This window comes from Varanus komodoensis, unplaced genomic scaffold, assembly GCF_004798865.1.
Source record: "Varanus komodoensis strain SLA01 unplaced genomic scaffold, ASM479886v1 scaffold11, whole genome shotgun sequence".
NCBI classification, from domain to species: Eukaryota; Metazoa; Chordata; class Lepidosauria; order Squamata; family Varanidae; genus Varanus; species Varanus komodoensis.
In genome coordinates, this window is record NW_025335317.1 from 30,361,574 (window position 1) to 30,379,417 (window position 17,844).

At 39.3% G+C, this 17,844-nt stretch overlaps 1 protein-coding gene across 17 annotated transcripts in view; it reads right to left on the reverse strand.

Moving 5' to 3' along the window:
• JAKMIP3 (Janus kinase and microtubule interacting protein 3) overlaps window positions 1-17,844 on the reverse strand; it is a 90,650-nt gene that overhangs the window by 40,705 nt on the left and 32,101 nt on the right. For 3 of the 17 annotated variants that reach the window (XM_044420739.1, XM_044420733.1, XM_044420732.1), the window contains exons 3-9: window positions 10,930-11,049; window positions 8,137-8,283; window positions 6,993-7,124; window positions 6,346-6,381; window positions 5,606-5,665; window positions 4,347-4,475; window positions 3,644-3,772 (exon numbers count right to left, since the gene is read on the reverse strand). In XM_044420739.1, the coding sequence (XP_044276674.1) occupies window positions 3,644-3,772; window positions 4,347-4,475; window positions 5,606-5,665; window positions 6,346-6,381; window positions 6,993-7,124; window positions 8,137-8,283; window positions 10,930-11,049 (753 nt within the window). Of the gene's footprint in view, window positions 1-3,643; window positions 3,773-4,346; window positions 4,476-5,605; window positions 5,666-6,345; window positions 6,382-6,992; window positions 7,125-8,136; window positions 8,284-10,929; window positions 11,050-13,413; window positions 13,630-17,844 lie in introns of all 17 variants that reach the window. The other 14 variants (XM_044420729.1, XM_044420725.1, XM_044420727.1 and 11 more) reach the window with 11 other exon arrangements.

Below are 17,844 nucleotides of genomic sequence, written 5' to 3' on the forward strand. Positions count from 1 at the left end.
ACCAAGCACTTTCCAATGGATTAGGGCATGGTTGACTGACTGAAAGCAGAGGGTAACCATTAGTGGGGAATCATCAGGATGGTGGGCAGTGACATGCAGGGTCCCCCAGGGTTCTGTCCTGGGACAGATCCTGTTTAATCTTTCATCAACGACATGAAAGAAGGGGTGAACTGTCTGCTGATCAAATTTGATAACAGAGGTAGCACACAGCCAGCAAGGCTAGTAGCTATTGATAGCCTCCTCCTGTACTCATTCACATTTCTTTTCCATTTGGTTCCTGTATAATTCTTCAAATCTACAAAATCTTCACAAACTTTTGAATAATTAATATCTACCTACATTGAATTATTGAATGTATTCGAGCTTAGAATCTATTGGAATATATGCTTTGGAAGAAACCAGTTAATGAGTAAGTTCTAATCTTGCACATTGTGAATCACAATTCAGTTTGTTTTTGAATTCATGAAGATTAAATCCTTGAAATCCCTATAGATTGCTTCAAGTCTGTGGCTTTCATACAAAGGATACTATGTTGGTGCAAAATGTTTTACTTTCAGAACTTTTGCATAAGTTTGTTGCTGCTGAAGTATATAATATCCCAAAAGTGTGCAAGGATTGTCTTCTCTTTGGATCATGGAGTGATGGGAAATTGTCAGTATTCTCTAGTCATGTCCAGGGTTGAGATATTTTTGCCTGAGCAGGGTGAGAATAATTCCTGTAACTTTTATTGTAATAACTAGTTAGTCATGCTGTTCCAGAAATATAAGGTTTTATTATTTGTTGTTATAAGTTAATCTCAAGGAAGGCAGAACAGAATTTTAAAAATTCTAACAATTTTACTATGAAACACATATTCTAAAAAATGTGATCTGTTGAAAATATAATCTCATTAATTTCATTTGGCATTTTATATTCAAAGGATATTACTAAGGATTTTCATAGCAAAGGAATTTCATGCTAAAGTTTTACCCGTTCTTGTTTTGCAATCTGATGAGTATCTCTATATATTTTAAAATGCAGTAGATATAGTTTCTTCAGTAACGCACTTTTCAGCATAAGATTGAAAAATATGATTGGTTTGAAAGCCCTTAAAGGCATGTTGCATTTGAGATGGTACTATGGGTGCATTATGCATTAATAGCAAATGTTATGAAAAGACCACATATTAAACAACTTCCTCCCCACTCACCCTCATTCCCATAAACCTTCTCTAAAATAATTTTTCACCAACAACTAGAAGAAGACAGTGGTGCAAGAAGATTAAAAAAAAAAAAAACAGGAATAACACACTGAAGCTCTTTTAAGTTCAGTCTGAACTTGAGCTTTCAGTACCAACAGCTGCTTTGTGACCTCAAGATACCTTAGGATACTGTTAGTGAGTGCCTTGTCTAGGGAGAAGATGGTCAATCCCCTTTGGATAGGACTATACATCTTAGAAGAGGAAATAATTGTTCCAGTTCTGCTGCTAATAGCTCAGGTAAGCTCGGGTAGAGTGTGCTCAGTGGCACAGAGCTAGCTGCAGATGCTCCTGTATCCAGCTACTCCATGCTCTGGTAACTGCCAAGATAAAGGTAAAGGTAAAGATTTCCCCTTGACATTAAGTCCAGTCATGCCTGACTCTAGGGGGTGGTGCTCATCTCCATTTCCTAGTCGAGGGAGCCAGCATTTGTCCGCAGACAGACTCCGTGGTCATGTGGCCAGAATGACTAAACACCGAAGTGCATGGAACACTGTTACCTTCCCACCAAAGCGGTACCTTTTTATCTACTTGCATTTGCATGCTTTCAAACTGCAACGTTGGCAGGAGCTGGGACGGAGCAACGGGAACTCACCCCATTGTGCAGATTTGAACCGGCAACCTTTTGATCTACCAGCACAACGATTTAAACCACTGTGCCACCTGCAGTACCAACTGCCAAGATAGACCACTAAATTGCATTTCATAGAGAAATTTCTAGAAATTTCAGTTGGTTTGTAGCCAAGCAGCTCTGTTTGAACAAGGTTGGGGTAATGGAAAAGCATTTTACCAATGCTTAAAGGACATCACTGGCTATTTCACTTTGGAATTTGCTGGCTTCTATCTCAAGCATCTTTTCAAATGGTTTGTCTGTCTTCAGATGGGTTTCATTGTTCCTGCATCATCCCACTGCATTCATCATGAATATGAATGTGTAAACAGGGCTTTCGATTTTCCAAACATTTCTGCAATAGCCGAACCTGTTCCTGCTGATGTTAGTAAGGACTGAGTTCCACTGAAAACAAAGAGTCATCCTTTGCTTTTAAAAGGACTTACCACACAAATCTATACATACCTCTTTAGAAATAATCTTAATAGATATAGGATTACGGCCTTAGTGATGCTTAATTTTAGTGGAATTATGGGCTTACCCAATGTGTAGATACCTACAGAGGACTTTTATATTTGCTTAATCAGGTCCTGACACTACTAAGGTCACATCAGAAGAGGGGCCTAATATAATATAATGTTTCATGCCCTTTGCTCAAGTAAAGAAACATAAAAGTTTAACAAGTCTTAACTTCAGGAATGTCCTTTAGTTCTCCCACACAAAGAATCTGGTGTGCCTTTTATAAGACCAAGTCTAAAGCCCTGTGCTCAACCCTGACTGCTCTTTAGAAGGCCAGATAGTGAAGATGAAACTCAAACACTTTGGCCACCTAATGAGAAGGAAGGACTCACTGGAGGAGAGCCTAATGCTGGGAACAATTGACGGCAAAAGAAGAAGGGGATGGCAGAGGATGAGGTTGCTAGATGGAGCGACTGAAGCAGTCAGCATGAGCTTAAGTGGACTCCGGGGGATGGTGGAGGACAGGAAGTCCTGGAGGAATGTTGTCCATGGGGTTGCGATGGGTTGGACACAACTTTGCGACTAGCAACAAAGCCCTATGCAGGTTTTCATCTACATATGTGAGGGCTCAACCATGTAAGGTGTATATAGGAAAGAGCTTTAGTTTCCTCTAAAGACCTTTATACATTAAGTGCAAGGTCACAAGGGTGATAGCTGGATGGAGGGTAGTGCCATATTGAGTTGACATTAGGAGAGCTGGGTCTTTTCAGCCTGGAGAAAAAACTCAGAATGGATCTCACAGCAACATAGAGGTATGTTGAAGGGGTGTTGCGCTGTAGAGGGTAATGACCTGTTCTTCCCTGTGGTGGAAGAAAGGGTATGGTCCAATGGGGCAAAGCTGAAGGAACCGGGTTTCAGGTTGGATGTCAGGAAATACTTCCTGACAGTTAGGAACCCTAGGATATGGAATGGACTTTCACTGGAGGTGATGGGGGCCCCTTCAGTGAAGGTTTTCAAGGAAAGATTGGACAACCACATGTTGGGGATTACATGAGTGGAACTGGCTGGAGCTGGGGGTCAGACTAGATGACCTGGGAGATCCCTTCTGACTTGCTATGTTGTTATATTTCTATGTTAAGGACTGAAGGGGAACTGAAAGTGTATTTGGCTGATTGCACTTACAAGCCTCCCTGTAGTCATGACCCCTGCTGTGCATATGTATTCTTGTCCCACCATATTTTTATTACTTGTGTCAACAAGCTGAATGCTTGCACAGGGCTTAGGAGGAAACATGTAGTTACAAGCCTTTAGTTTCATGTAGTATAAGCCATTTAGACCTTAACTTCTCGTTCTGCATCCAATGTTCCTCCAACTTGTTCTTGCAATAGAGCATAGGCCCTCTGTAAAGCTTGATACTCCATTGTCAACTGCCGGAATCTTAATTCTGCTTCTTCTTTTGCCATGCCCTGAAGTGAAATGCAACAAAAGGCAGTATGTCAAAACAAAACAAATGATTACAGGTTATATCATTTTCTTGACAAAGCAAATAAATGGCACCTGTAAATGGCAATACAAGTCTTCTCTATAAAATAATACTATGATAGATTTACAAATTACTTTTGCAATTGCTATGGATTTCACCATATTGTCCCATGAAGCATGATTCAATTTCTCTGTCTCTGTCTCTCTCTCTAAAGAGAAATGAAGTTAGAAAAAGATTCCTGTAGAATCTTGAAGACTAACAAAAGTATTATGGCATAACCGAAACTACAAATCAATCTCTTCATCAAATGCAAGATTTGTTTTCAAAACATTTCCATACACAGACTTAAAAATAGTAATGAAATTTGCCCCTAGTTAGACTAATCCACTAATGACAAAACATTTCCATGATTGGTTTGTAGAAAAATGCAGTGCTTTAACAAATAGCAATAATAGTCATGTTCATTACATGTAATATTACAAATTTATGCAGCTTTCCCCTATCTTATGATCTGACCCAGAGGACTGAATTCAAATATTATACATGCCACAAATTACCTCTTCTAAGTCATCTTCGGGTGTGCAGGGTGTTTGATCTGTACGGTCAGTTTGATATGAGATAGAAGAACCATCAGACTCAAGCGAAGCTTCTTCGTCATACCCGAAAAATGTCTCCACCACTGGCTTCTGACCAAATGACATTGTGTAAGTAAAAGCAGCTAAGATAAGCAGATCTGACAATGCAAGCCAACTACTGCAATGCTATTTAATTAACCTTAGCTAATTTATTATTTTGGGGGGGTGGAAATTTGGGAGATTTGCCAGATGAATGCTGCATTGCCTGATTATGCCTGATTGTCAGGTATAATCCATGGTGAGTACTATTTCTTGGTCATCAAGAAATGTTGTACTGGTTCTCTGTCCTCTTTCCCCATAATTCTTCCTGGACTGCAGAAGACACATCCATTGTTTAAAAAGAAGTATATGGAGTTGATGGAGAAAAGGTTTGATTCTGTCTTCCAAAGATCTGTGTGCTATCCTTGAGTGGTTTCAATATTAATCTAGAATAGCCAAGGTTGTCAGCTTTATTAGATTCATTTTCAAGGGTGAGCAGCTTACTGCTTACCTTTCCCAAAGCACAACTTGAAATGGATGGCATCCTACCTGAAGGTTAGACAGTGACTATTCCCATTTAAAAACTTTGCAGCACTTTGTACAAACAGATTGCATTTGGGAAAAATGATTTCAATAAGTCTTCTCTAAGTATGACTAAATAGATCCAACTAATTTGTTTAGTTTTTTGTTCTCAGATTAAAAAACAAGGCACAGTTGGAAGGCCTTCTAACTGTATTTTCAGTTAAAACTTTAAAAATTTATCTGGATAATTTAAGATTAAGTTTAATTTATATGACTGTAAAATTTTGGAACAGGTGACTTGAATTTTTGTTCGGCTTATCTATATTACTCTACATTGTAATTGTGGTTCTGCCTTGCCCTATATGGTGCCCATTATCTCTGAGCTGTAGTCCAAAATTTCTCGAGAGTACCTTACTAGGAAAGGCTGTTGTGATTGGTTTTATGAACTGATTGCAGATATATTATCTAAATAAAATATACAAGTTTAGAGCCAGAATACTTCTGAAAGCCAGCTGTTAGAGCCAAACAATAAGATGTTTTCTTTCTTCTGCTCAGAAGGCAACTGGCTGAGCACTGCTAGAAACAGAATATTGGGCCTGATAGACATTTGGCCTAAGGACATCAAGGACAAGGCGATATGTGTTAAAATAATACTTAAAAAAACCCATTTATTCTCTTACCTTGGGAAATTTAGCAAATTTCTTTCTCTGTTTCCTGTATCTCAAAAGCTTGTCACGTTCCTGCAAAGGAGGGTATATGTGTTTGAGATCTACAAGCTTGCTCTGAATTCAGTTAATATAAGTAATCATCAACTTGCAAAAGAAAGAATGTTGTCATAAAGTGTGACATTGGAATTTATTTATTTATTTATTTATTTAATGGATTTATATCCTGCCTTTTTCCTACGAAGGGCTCAAAGCAGCTTACATCCTCCTCCTCCTCCATCTTATCCCCACAACAACAACCCTGTGAGGTAGGTTGGGCTGAGAGTCTGTGACTGGCCCAAAGTCACCCAGTTGGCTCCATGGCTGAGCGGGGACTCGAACCCAGATTGTCTGAGTCCCAGTCCCACGCTCTTAACCACTACACTACACTGGCACTGAATTAAACCTGGCAATCAAACTGCACAATTTATATGTCATGCAAAGAGAATATTTTCAAAGAGCCTTGATGCTAAAAATATGATATGCAAGCTTTAAAAGCATTGTTTGCATTAACTTTCAAGCTTCTGCTTTTGGGATCTCTATTAAAAACATTGTGTTAAAAATGATAACTGAATAGGTATTTTGTGAAGCTTTCATAACAAGCTTTTAATAGATTCACTTTGCTATTACTACATGAAATCCTACATTACAACTGTGCTGTATGATTCCAGGGATAATGCACATAAACACAGATAAAGGCAACATCAAATACTTACTATTACACTCTTCACATAGCCAGCAGTTTCTAGGGTCTAGTTTAAAAGAATTAGAAGAACATGTTATATGCAAGTATGCTTGTCTTATTTTCTTCAGCAGACTCTCAGGGCATATTTTTATTGTACAATCTCCTCTAGATATTGTAACTTCATATGGTTAGTGTTCTGTTCTTAGAAAATTAAACACAGTGACTACTTATTTTCCCTAGCAATTTGTCAAGTGTTGGGAAAGCTTCTCATAGAACCTCCTCAGCCTCTGTTCTCTCCTACAACATTTCAGCAATTCCAGAAGATTGGGGTGGGTAGAGAGCATAATGTAAGGTACCTTGAAATGTTCCTGCTGAAACTTTGAATAACTGTGTTGGCTGAGAATAATGGAAATAGAAATTCAGCACATCAACGGAGGCACTACCTCAGGGGAGGCTGGTGTAAAAGATGTGCTACCTCTGCACCCCCCAGCTTAATGCTATTATTCAAGATGCCTGTGCTCCTTTCCATGTCCATCTTAAGTCTCAATGATTCTAATTGATGACTTACTTCCCCACACAACTCCACTTCCAGTAGTTGTCTTCACAGAGTAATGATAGGCTCAGCCCATATGACATTCACTTACGAATTGTTATACTGATTGGTGGATGATCTATTACCTTTGAAAGTTCATCTATGATGTTTTGCTGCTCAATTATTTGTAGTTTCAGAAACTCAGTTTCTCTTTCTTCTTGACTCTGATCAAGGTCGTTTAAAGAACTTGGTCTTCGAATTGTCCGCACCCTTTGTCTCTAAAGTAACAGAACAAATGTTAAGAGACTATTTAGAGAAGGTTTTCAACAAGCATCATATTAGTCTATCCTAGGACATGACAGCTGACACTGTCACCCACATATAACCCCAATATGTAATACTGAAGAACTACACTGACCATTAGCTACCAAACGTTGTTATACATTTACTGTTGACATAGAAAGCTTTGACCAATTCAGAACTAGATGATCATCTTCCCTTATATATACTCAGTCAGATCCTGAGATCTTCTTAGAAGTCTTTACTGATTTCTTTGTGGCCAAAGGAATATTGCCAGGAAGCCCTGCACAAGCAATCCTTTGCAAGTGGTGGCACCAGGCCTTTGGACCACTTCCACATGTGGTTTGAGAGGCAGTGTTGGCAATAAGTATTAACACTTCCTAAAAACCTATGTATTCAGCTAGGCTTTCCCAGAACTGTGAGGGACTCATTTCCTTCCCTGTTGTTATTCTTATAGTATTGTAATGTTTTAGATGTTTCACTTATGTATTATTTTATCTGGGCTCCTATTATTATTATGCTTCATTTTAATGTGCAGTACTTAGTATTCTTAATATATAGAGTATAGTATAGAAGTTTGTGTGTGAGAGAGAGAGATCTTAAAAACAATAAGAATAACAAATTTAAAAGCCATTTTAAAAAGCTGTGTCTTGACCACCTTCCTGAAACCCAGAGATGTGTGGGGAGTGGCTTCATGACTGCAAATGAGAGCAGATTCCTATCAATTACATGGGCATGATATCAATTTTACTTGGAGTGACTTGCATGTGATGTATTTATTAGTGACCTTCAACAGATATATGGCTTAAATAATAACTTTAAACTGATCAGGCTTTAACTGAATCAGTCTGAAGAACTATCTTAGATGTATATTCCACAGTATCACAGAAAAGGTAAATAATAACAACCCCATTATCATTTTAGACAATAATAGTATTTTGCTCAAGTAAATACTGAATTGCTTATTCATACATTAATGTAAAAACTTACCATTTCTAAATTCTCTTGTGTTACAAATTTTAGTTTATTTTCCATCCTACGTAAGGCATGGGACAGATCCTCATTCTTCCTACTTAGGCGCTTATTTTTGTCTAGCAGAGGTTTGTACTGGCTCTCAGCTTCTCTTAGACGTTTCAACTAAAAAAAAGGAAAAAATACATTTACACAAAATGACAAATCTTGCTGCTAACCCATGTGTTCATGAGCCTTCTGTTGCTGGCTATGGTAAATTGGTGCTCCATTTATATACAAGGTGCTGCCAGTTATCTAAATGATTCTATTCTCTCCATACAATTGTTACCTGTGACCCTTTGCCTTCAAGAGATTGTATCCAGTGCACCTATACTGATTCTGTTTCGTTGCTGCTGATTCCATTTCACCCCTATGAATCCTCATCCAATCCACATCTGGTACACGGGGCTTGTGCAATTAAACATTTCTGGGGACAACTGGAAGTGACCTGAATTGCATATTTTGGGGACAAGGACAGGCTAGTGGAGCTTGTGGGTATGTCCAAGAGGAAGAGCGAGAGAGAAGGGGAGGGGAGGGAAGGGGGGGAGGGGAGGATGAGGATGAGGAGACATGCAAAGGCAGTCTTTGGGAGAAGGCTGGAAACTGCTGGTGGTGGTGCAACATGCAGACAGCCAGACAGGAGCATCAAGGGCAGACCCAGTGCCCAAGATATGCAGCTCCCCACTGCCCCAGCAGTGACACTGACCTTTGCCTTAGAACCAGGGTGGAGGAAGAACCCAGGCGAGGAGATGGCTTTGGCAATTTGGGCAGCGCAGCTGCAACCAAAGCTGCAAACTACAAATAAAAGGACCTGTTGGGTGAAGCTTGCTTCCTCGCAAGTTTTACATGGAACAAGGTACCTTCAACATGACCCTCCCTCCTAATCCTGTTATACTGACAGGGAATGTGGGCAGGGTGGCAGGGAGTTCCATTGACAACCACGATCGTGGCCAGGTTGCCACATAAACATGATCATGATCACACCCATCTTCCCTCCTGAGCATGATCATGATCACGCCCATCTCTCCCACCCCCTAGAGCACGATTGTGGTTGTGCCTGTCTTCCCTGCACAAGCACAAATGTGGCCATCTCCCCCCGAGCATGATCACACCCGTCTTCCCCCCCACCCCGAGCATGATCACAATCGCACCCATCTCCCCCCACAGCACGATCACAATCATGCCCGTCTTCCCTGAATGAGCACAATCACAATTGCATCCATCTCCCCCCACACCCAAGCACAATCGCTATCACATGATTATTCCTTGGACTCTCCCTCCAAACAATAACCTCCCCACCCCACCTAGGTTAGTGTTCTCTACTGTACTGTACTTTGTTACTTTGTTGTTCTTTGTTACTTTGTTTCAAATTTTTGTGATGAAAAAATATTTACAGAATGGATTAATCTTATTTACATTGAACCTTATGGGGGGAATTTGACTTGACTCATGACCAATTCAGGTCGTGACTAGAGACGTGGAACGGATTAAGTTTGTGAGCCAAGGTACTACTGTGTATGCCCTTTGGGTTGCATGGGGCAGCTGCCATCTTTCAGCAGCTTATGGACAATGTCTTACGGCACTTGTCTCGTTGTGCAGCTGCCTATACCAACAATATTGTGATATTCGGTTGCACTTGGAAGGAGCATTTAGACCACCTCCAGCAAATATTAACTACTTTAAGGCAAGCAGGGTTGATGGCTAACCCAAGTAAATACAAAATAGATTGACAAGAGGTGGCTTGAAACTCAACATTAAGAAACTAAGATCATGGCATCTGGTTGGAGCACTTACTGGCAAATAGATGGGGAAGAAATGGAGGTAGTGACATATGCACCACAGACGGTGACTGTGGCCATGAAATTAAAAGATGCTTGCTCCTTGGGAGGAAAGCTATGGCAAATCTAGACAGCATAATAAAAAACAGAGACATCACCCTGCTGACAAAAGTTCGCATAGTCAAAGCTATGGTTTTCCTAATTGCAATGTATGGCTGTGAGAACTGGACCAAAAGGAAGGCTGAGTGCTGAAGGACTGATGCTTTTGAATTGTGATGCTGGAGAAGACTCCTGAGAGTCCCCTAAATTTGCAAAGAGATCAGATCACTCAATCCTAAAGTAAATGAACCCTGACTGCTCTTTAGAAGTCCAGGTACTAAAGCTGAAGATCAAATACTTTGGCCATCTAATGAGAAGAAAGGACTCATTGGAAAAGACCTTGATGCTGGGAACAATTGAAGGCAAAAGGAAAAAGGAATGGCAGAGGTTGAGGTGGCTGGATGGGGTCACTGGAGGGATGGGTGTGGGCTTGGGTGTTCTCTTGGGGATGGTGGAGGACAGAAGAGCCTGGGGGAACATTGTCCATGGGATTGCAAAGAGTCAGGCAAGACTTTGTGACCGAACAACAGTATTGTCCCTAAGGCACTTGATTTTTATAGATTTCTGAGGTCATTCCATAACTGCATTGATACAGCGATTTTTCTATTGTCCAGAAATTAAATAAATACGAACTAAACTGATATAAAAATACTGCATTATAACAACTGAGCTAGATCTTGTATAAAATGACACCTTTCAGGTAATTTTGGATTTCAACTCTGATCAGTTTGATGAGAGACATAATCAAAGGCATATATCCAGATTGGTAAAGGTTTATCAGTGAATGAAAAACTTTATCTTATTGCAGTTCTAAGTGCAATACGTGTATCAATAAAATGTAACTGAATGATATACTCTGGTCAGAAGTTATTTTATGAAAAAAATGCTTTCTTACAAGCTCATTGCGTTCCTCTGACAATAATGCATTCCGATCTTCCAGTTTCCTGATGATTGCACTTAGTTCAGCAATTTTAAGTTGAAAACGCCTGGCATCACGTTCATCCAACTGCTGTTCCTAAAACAAAAAATAACTGCAAATAACTGTTCCTAGATGAAAACATATCTTAGAACATTTTATAGACCCCATCTTGTTCCTTGCTTTGAATCTATCCATGGCTGACTAATCATAAAAAATGTACTCAGTACCTTAATATGAAAGATGAGATGAACAGAAATTTAAGCCAGGAGATATGTAAGATAGGAGGCTAATGCAAATTCAAAAAAAGTATACATATGTAAATACAGAGTCACAAATGCTATACTTGAAAATATGAAAGAAAACATTGATTTCAGAATTACTGCAATGTTTCCATTATGTGCCACTGTTGAATTTAGTACTTTAAACAAGTAAGCCATTTGCAATTTTGTTATGGAAATGCAATATTTGTAAATACTGAGATATAAAATGTGATAGGTATGTACAATTCTACGATTGCATGTGTTGCTTTCCCATGGAGCTGAGGATTTACCTGAATACCTAAGTGGGTCACTTGAAAATCACAGGATTGTGTTTTAATCAATCCACAAGTGAAAATGTTTAACTCAAATAAAAAACGAATAAAAATATAAGAGTAGGTGCCTTCATTTTTAGAATGAATGAACAAATTTCTCTTGTTTTTATTGATTATTTCTATTTCATTGGAAACATTTATGTAGAACACTTTAATTCAACCCAACAAAAGACTATATTTGGCCCTATTAAAACTCAACAGTGCTAGGATTCTTCATTCAACAGGTGCAGGAGAGGCTTGGAACAAAGAAGAAAAAGGATTTTGTGCTTATGTTTTTGAAAAAAAAGTCTACTTCTCAAATTAAGCAGCAGTACAAAAGAAATCATGATGAGGATCCACAATGAAAATAGGTTTTAACAAATGTCACAGAAAGAAATTTCAATCATTAGCAAATTAATACAGAAGCTGGGAGAGTGGCATACTTACAAAGAAAGTCAGTATAAAAGGTGAATTTAGAGTTAACGGCATAAGAGATTGCATAGTATGAAAGAAAGAGGAGATAGTATGCTAGTTGGTATCTCATTCACTTTCTGGAGCATTGGATAAAATCAAAAGCATTGATCAGCATTTCACTGCTATTAGTAATTATGCCTAAAATAATTATGGAAATGGCCATTTTACTCTTTTTTCCACTGGTAAACTCTCCTTTGTCACTTGCCACAGGTATGGGAAGTAATCCCTAAAAATGAACATACAGTCATCAGTTATGAATTTGTACGGCACAGTCCTCTGACTAAATTCCCTCCAGATGTCTGACAACTCCCTTGGCACCAACTGGTATAGCAGGTAATGAGCAAGTCAGAGGTAATGAGAGTATGGTGGTACTGTGGAGGGTTGTTTAATCCAAGTGCAGTCTAAAAATGAAGAGCCCTAAGTATGCAGAGCAGCAGGGGCCTTGAGGGTGCCCATAATTATTCAGGACCAGGACAGTGGACTGTGCAGGCACAAACTGCACTGAGTTACAGTAACTGAAGCACCTAGTTATGACAGGGAGAGGAACTGCATTTGCACTTAAATTATAAGAGAGATCTCTAATGCAAGTTGTATGAAAACTTGCATCTTCTGTCCTCTTCTTGGTGATATATTTCCTCTTTTTTGATAATGCATAAACATCCACCCAGAATGGGAGTTACACTTCAAAACATCTGGTGGACATCATGTTGGGGAAGGCTGGCATGGAGAGATTTGGGACTTCTCTACATAAGGGGAATTTTAACCACTGCTTTGTTGAGATGTCTTCTTCATGTCCATTGCGGAAGTAAAAATGCATCTATACACAAGAATTTCCTGGGGGTTTTCTTTCTCTGACTATCTGTATTTTATATCAGCCATGCCCAAGGTGGTGTGGTGGGATAACTGCATTATGCCAGTTTTGTCACTCCTTGCGAGGCTTTCATTCCAGTATGTTGTGGTTTAAACATACCTTCCTTGCCCTTAAGCATGTGCGTGTGCACACACACACACACACTAAAAAGGCAGAAAAACATGGGAGAGGCCCTGAAGAATGAAGATGTGGTGAAAAGGCCCTGCAAACTTCTATGAGTGGGGGATCACAACAGCACCATAAATAAATGCCTCCACGTAGAGAAGCCCTTAAAAAGAGCATTTCGAAGCTGCCAGACTAAGGCAAGAGTTTCATGTAAGCTAGGTTTATAAACTAGGAAACTGACAACCTGTTTTGTTTTTAATCTGCTAGTGAAATGAAACAAAACAAAAAGCACAAGCTGTCACATGACCAAATGAGAACAGATACCTTGTTGGTTGTCTCCACAATTACTAAAGGGGGCAAAAAACTGTACAGGAATGTGCACTCACTAATCAAGATTTTGGCATATTTGTTTTAGGCAAAACTACTAGAAAGTGCTTACAGGACTTCCTGAATGATCTGAAGTGTCTCCTGCACCACTTGGATGAGGAAGTTCCCGCTTGGGGCTGCTCAGATGCCGGTCAGCCTCTCTGAGCTGGGAAAGTTGTTCATCTAAAGCCTCCTTTTGGAGCTGAAGTCTCTGAGCATGCCCGGCTTGAACCCCTAACTCTCTTTCCAGCACGTAGACTGCTCTGTCTTTAAATTTGATCTCCTCCATCTACAAGGAGAACAAAATACAATCACACACGCTTGCACGGTACAGTTATGGTGTTGCCATAGCAACTGGCAGCATCTACTGCCAGTGGAACATTAAATAGACTACAGCAAGAGACAAATGGCACTATATTCAGTTTTGTGGATTTCTTATGCTTACAGGCTGAAAAGCAGCACCAGTTTTGGAAAATAAAACACAGAAAAAGAATATTTTGACAGTGACAAGTTAATAATAATAATAATAGCAATAGTAATTTTCACTTCTTATTCATTACATTTAAACTACATAGCAGGGGAAAGAAAATAAGTTTTCATTGAAGAACCCCTTTGGTCATTTCTTATAGCTACCAGTTAAGCCCCAGGCCTGGTTCTTTACAGACAAAAGAAACCTGCTAAACACATTGCAAGTACATAATAAAAGATTACCAGTAATTAGTTGTTGCACTGAAAGACTGTTAGAAATCTGCATTTTGTAAACCAAACAAGAAGTGTTTTTGATCTGCATGGCTCAGTTGCTGACCAATGATTGTTATACTCCCACATTTATCATGCTGTCTGTCATCAATTTATCTAAAATGTACTAAATATTTTTTTAATAAAAATAATCTTCTAAAAGATGTTCATCAGCCAGAGTTACAAAGCACAGTCCCTAGATAATCATGCTGGAAGTTATGAACACTTCTTTTTTTCATATTAGGTGCTCTGGCTCACAAAGTTACAAAGATATGCTGCTTAGTTTTAATTATGTTCAGATACAGATAATATTTGCATGTTAGATTTCAAAGTGGGTATTTTGGGGAGAGGCCACTAGAACTTTGATACCAATACTGGAACATTGATACAGATTTACAAAAAGTATACATCACTTGTTTTTATTATGTAGCTATTGAAGCAGTAAAGAATAAGTTTAAACAATTGTAAAACTGAGTATATCCAATGATAATATAAAGAGAACTATACTATAAACAGCAATATAAAGCAAAAAGCCTTGGAATACTATTCTCCAGAGAAAAATATACACTTAAGGAAGTGAAGCTGGTTTTTACAGTTCCGGCCCTCCCATTAGGCAGAATAAGATGGACATTTTTATGTAACATATGATTAGCTATTTAATCATTATAACTATATTTTTATCACCAGGGAGGGGGGAAAATGCTTGTGGCATTTTCTGCCTGAGGTGTGAAAATAACTTGATCAACTTTGGTTATGTGAACTTTGACTTGGGGCAGGATTACTGTATGCTGCTCGGTCTTGGTCTGGCCTTGTTGCTATAGGAATATGTGTATGCTTCCAGATGGAGAGCTCCTATGCTATCACTGAGGCACTGAGCAGCTGTTCCATCTTTTCCTTTTTTCCCTCTCTAAAAGAGGCATCAACAACCTCCTGGACACAGACTAAAACTCCCTCTACAGATTTTCCAACCAACCAAGAAGAGCAAGGATCAAGTAATTAGGTCACAGGCCAGACAGACCCAAGCACCCTGTCAACATCATCAGGCCACAGAAGCTGAAACTCATCCAGTAGAATGGAACAGGATAGCATGCCGAAAACTTCTGTTGATGGAACTGAAATATATTCCTCCTAAAATGTCATAAATGAGCCAGGAAGATGGCAGAATAAAGCCTCATCTGTAACCACCCTTTTTGGGAAGCAGATGTCATTCCTGTGGCATCCCATAACAGATGGCCTTGATTCAAGCCCTGGTGGTTCATCTGGCTTAAATCCAGTCAAAAAGCTGATTATGCACTCAGAGTTTTGGACCCTAACTAGAAACTCCAGTCAATTTTGAATTCTGGATAGGTTTTGGGTAAATCCACATTCAAACATGGAGTCAAAAAATCAGGGTGGTAATGCCCAGAGTGGCATGTGAGAATTTTTCTTCAACTCTGATTCAACTATTACAAAAAACCCAAAATAAAAAGAGATTCAAAATCCCATAACTATACAGAAATGTCAAATCTTTTTAAAATATTCTAATGCAAAACACTGTGGAAATGTTCAAGTAATATTGATTTATTTAGACCAATAAATTCTATAATTAATTCATAGTGAGGGCAAAATAACTGATGGTTTGCCACTAAAATTCAAATGCCAACCACAAGGGGACAATTCAAAGGTCAACATTAGTTTTAGAAAAAGCTAAATTATTGCCTGCCAACCAATAGCAAACTGATGTTCCTCCACTCCCCACTGCCAATGAATTCAAGAATATAAGCCATGGGGTGGTGAACTCCCTGAAGTTGACTACCACTGATTTAGAATGTTACTGTTCAATGATAGCAAGAATCAGAGTATCCAGTGAAGGAACGCATGGAAGGAAAAGATTCTGAGAAACACTAGCCAGAGAGCTAAAACTGTGGTGAGTTTCAGACCAAGCTGTCATGGTTCTATCAGGACACATTATGCTAAGATTCCATCTTTTGTTTCTTAATGGATTGTCCCTGAACAAGGCCATGGAATTACACATTCAACGCCTCATCTGGAAGCAACCAAGGACAGAAGCTATTTTACAATCTATCATAGTAAAGCTGCACAATATTAAATAAAAATTGTTCCATGTTTCAGTGTGGTTCCATTGCCCACCAGTTGCCTTGTGGGAAGGAATGGGAGAGAAAGCAGCAAGCCGAGCAAGCACACTCCAGCTGGATTTTCCATCCCCCATCAGGGGCCATTTACCACCTACTGGGATAACTAAGTGTTCCCTTTTACAGACAATAGTATATGAAGGGCTGTCAGAAGACCGTTCTCTGTTTGAAAGTATCTTGTGTTTGATGAATGCCCAACAAACTCCAATTTAAAGATAAATAACCAGCAAAAGGAGAGCTGAATTTTGAAGTTGCACCTAGACAGCCAATCAAGCAAACATAGATCACCTAGTCACAGTTTTCCACCATGGCACAATGTACTGCATTTCCATTTAAACTATAATCATAGAATACTAGACTTGGAAAGGGCCATGAAGGCCATCAGCTGTTACAGAACACCAATTTACACCATCCCACTCAGATTGCTGTCCAGTTTCTTTTTGAATGTGGGAGAGCCCACCACCTCTGTAGGCAGCTGGTTCTACTGTCATATTGCTCTGACAATGAGGAAGCTTTTCCTGATATCTAACCTGAATCTGGGTTGTTGCTGTTTGAATCAATTATTCCATGTCCTACACTCTGGTAGCAGTAAGAAGGGATCTTAACCTTCCTCTTTGTAACAACCTTTAAGGTATTTTTGCCCCTGCTCAGTCATCTCTTCTCAAGGCTGAACACGCCCAGTTCTCTCAGTCTCTCCTCACAGGGCAGTGTTTCCAAACCCTGGAGCATTTTGTTGCCCTCCTCTGGACCCTTTCTAATTTTCCTGCATCTTTCTTAAATCGTGGTGCCCAGAACTGGACAGAAGATTCTAGCTGAGGTCTGACTAGTGAGGAATATAGAGAAACTACTACTTCAGGATTTGGAAGTAGTACTTCTGATAATGCATTCCAAAATAGCATTTGCCCCTTTGGCAGCTGCATCACATTGCTGGTTCATGTTTAGCTTATTGTCCACAATTACTCCAAGATCTTTTTTCCCCCAGTTCTGTTGAGCCTCATATTCCCTATCTTGTATTGATGCATTTGGTTTCTTTTTCCTAGGTGGAGAACTTGACACTCATCCGTACTGAATCTCATTCTGTTCCTTTCAGCCCAGTGTTCAAGGTTATCAAGATCACCATGGATCACGTTTCTGTCTTCTAGGGTGTTTGCGATTCTACTCAGTTTTGTATCATCTGCAAATTTGATTATCTTTCCTTGTATTTCCTCATCTAAATCATTAATAAAGATGTTGAAAAGCACTGTGCCCAGGACTGAATCCAGTGGCACCCCACTAGTTACCTCCATCCACAGTGTTCCCTTTGTCCATTTGGGAGGTTACCCAGTCAAAAAAGGAGATTAAATTAGTCTGACAGGATTTATTTCTGATAAATCCATGCTGGCTTCTATTAATCACTGCATTTTCTTCAAGATGCTTGCAGTTGAATTTTTTAATAATTTGCTCCAGAACTTTTCCAGGTATTGATGACAGACTAAATGGTCTATAGTTCCTAGGGTCATCTCCCCCCACCACCTTTTTGAAGATAGAGACAATGTTAGCCCTTCTCTGGTTGTCTGGCACTTCTCCTGTTTTTCAAGATTTATCGAAGATAATACCCAGAGTTCTGAGAGTTCCTCCAGTAGCTCTTTTATGAC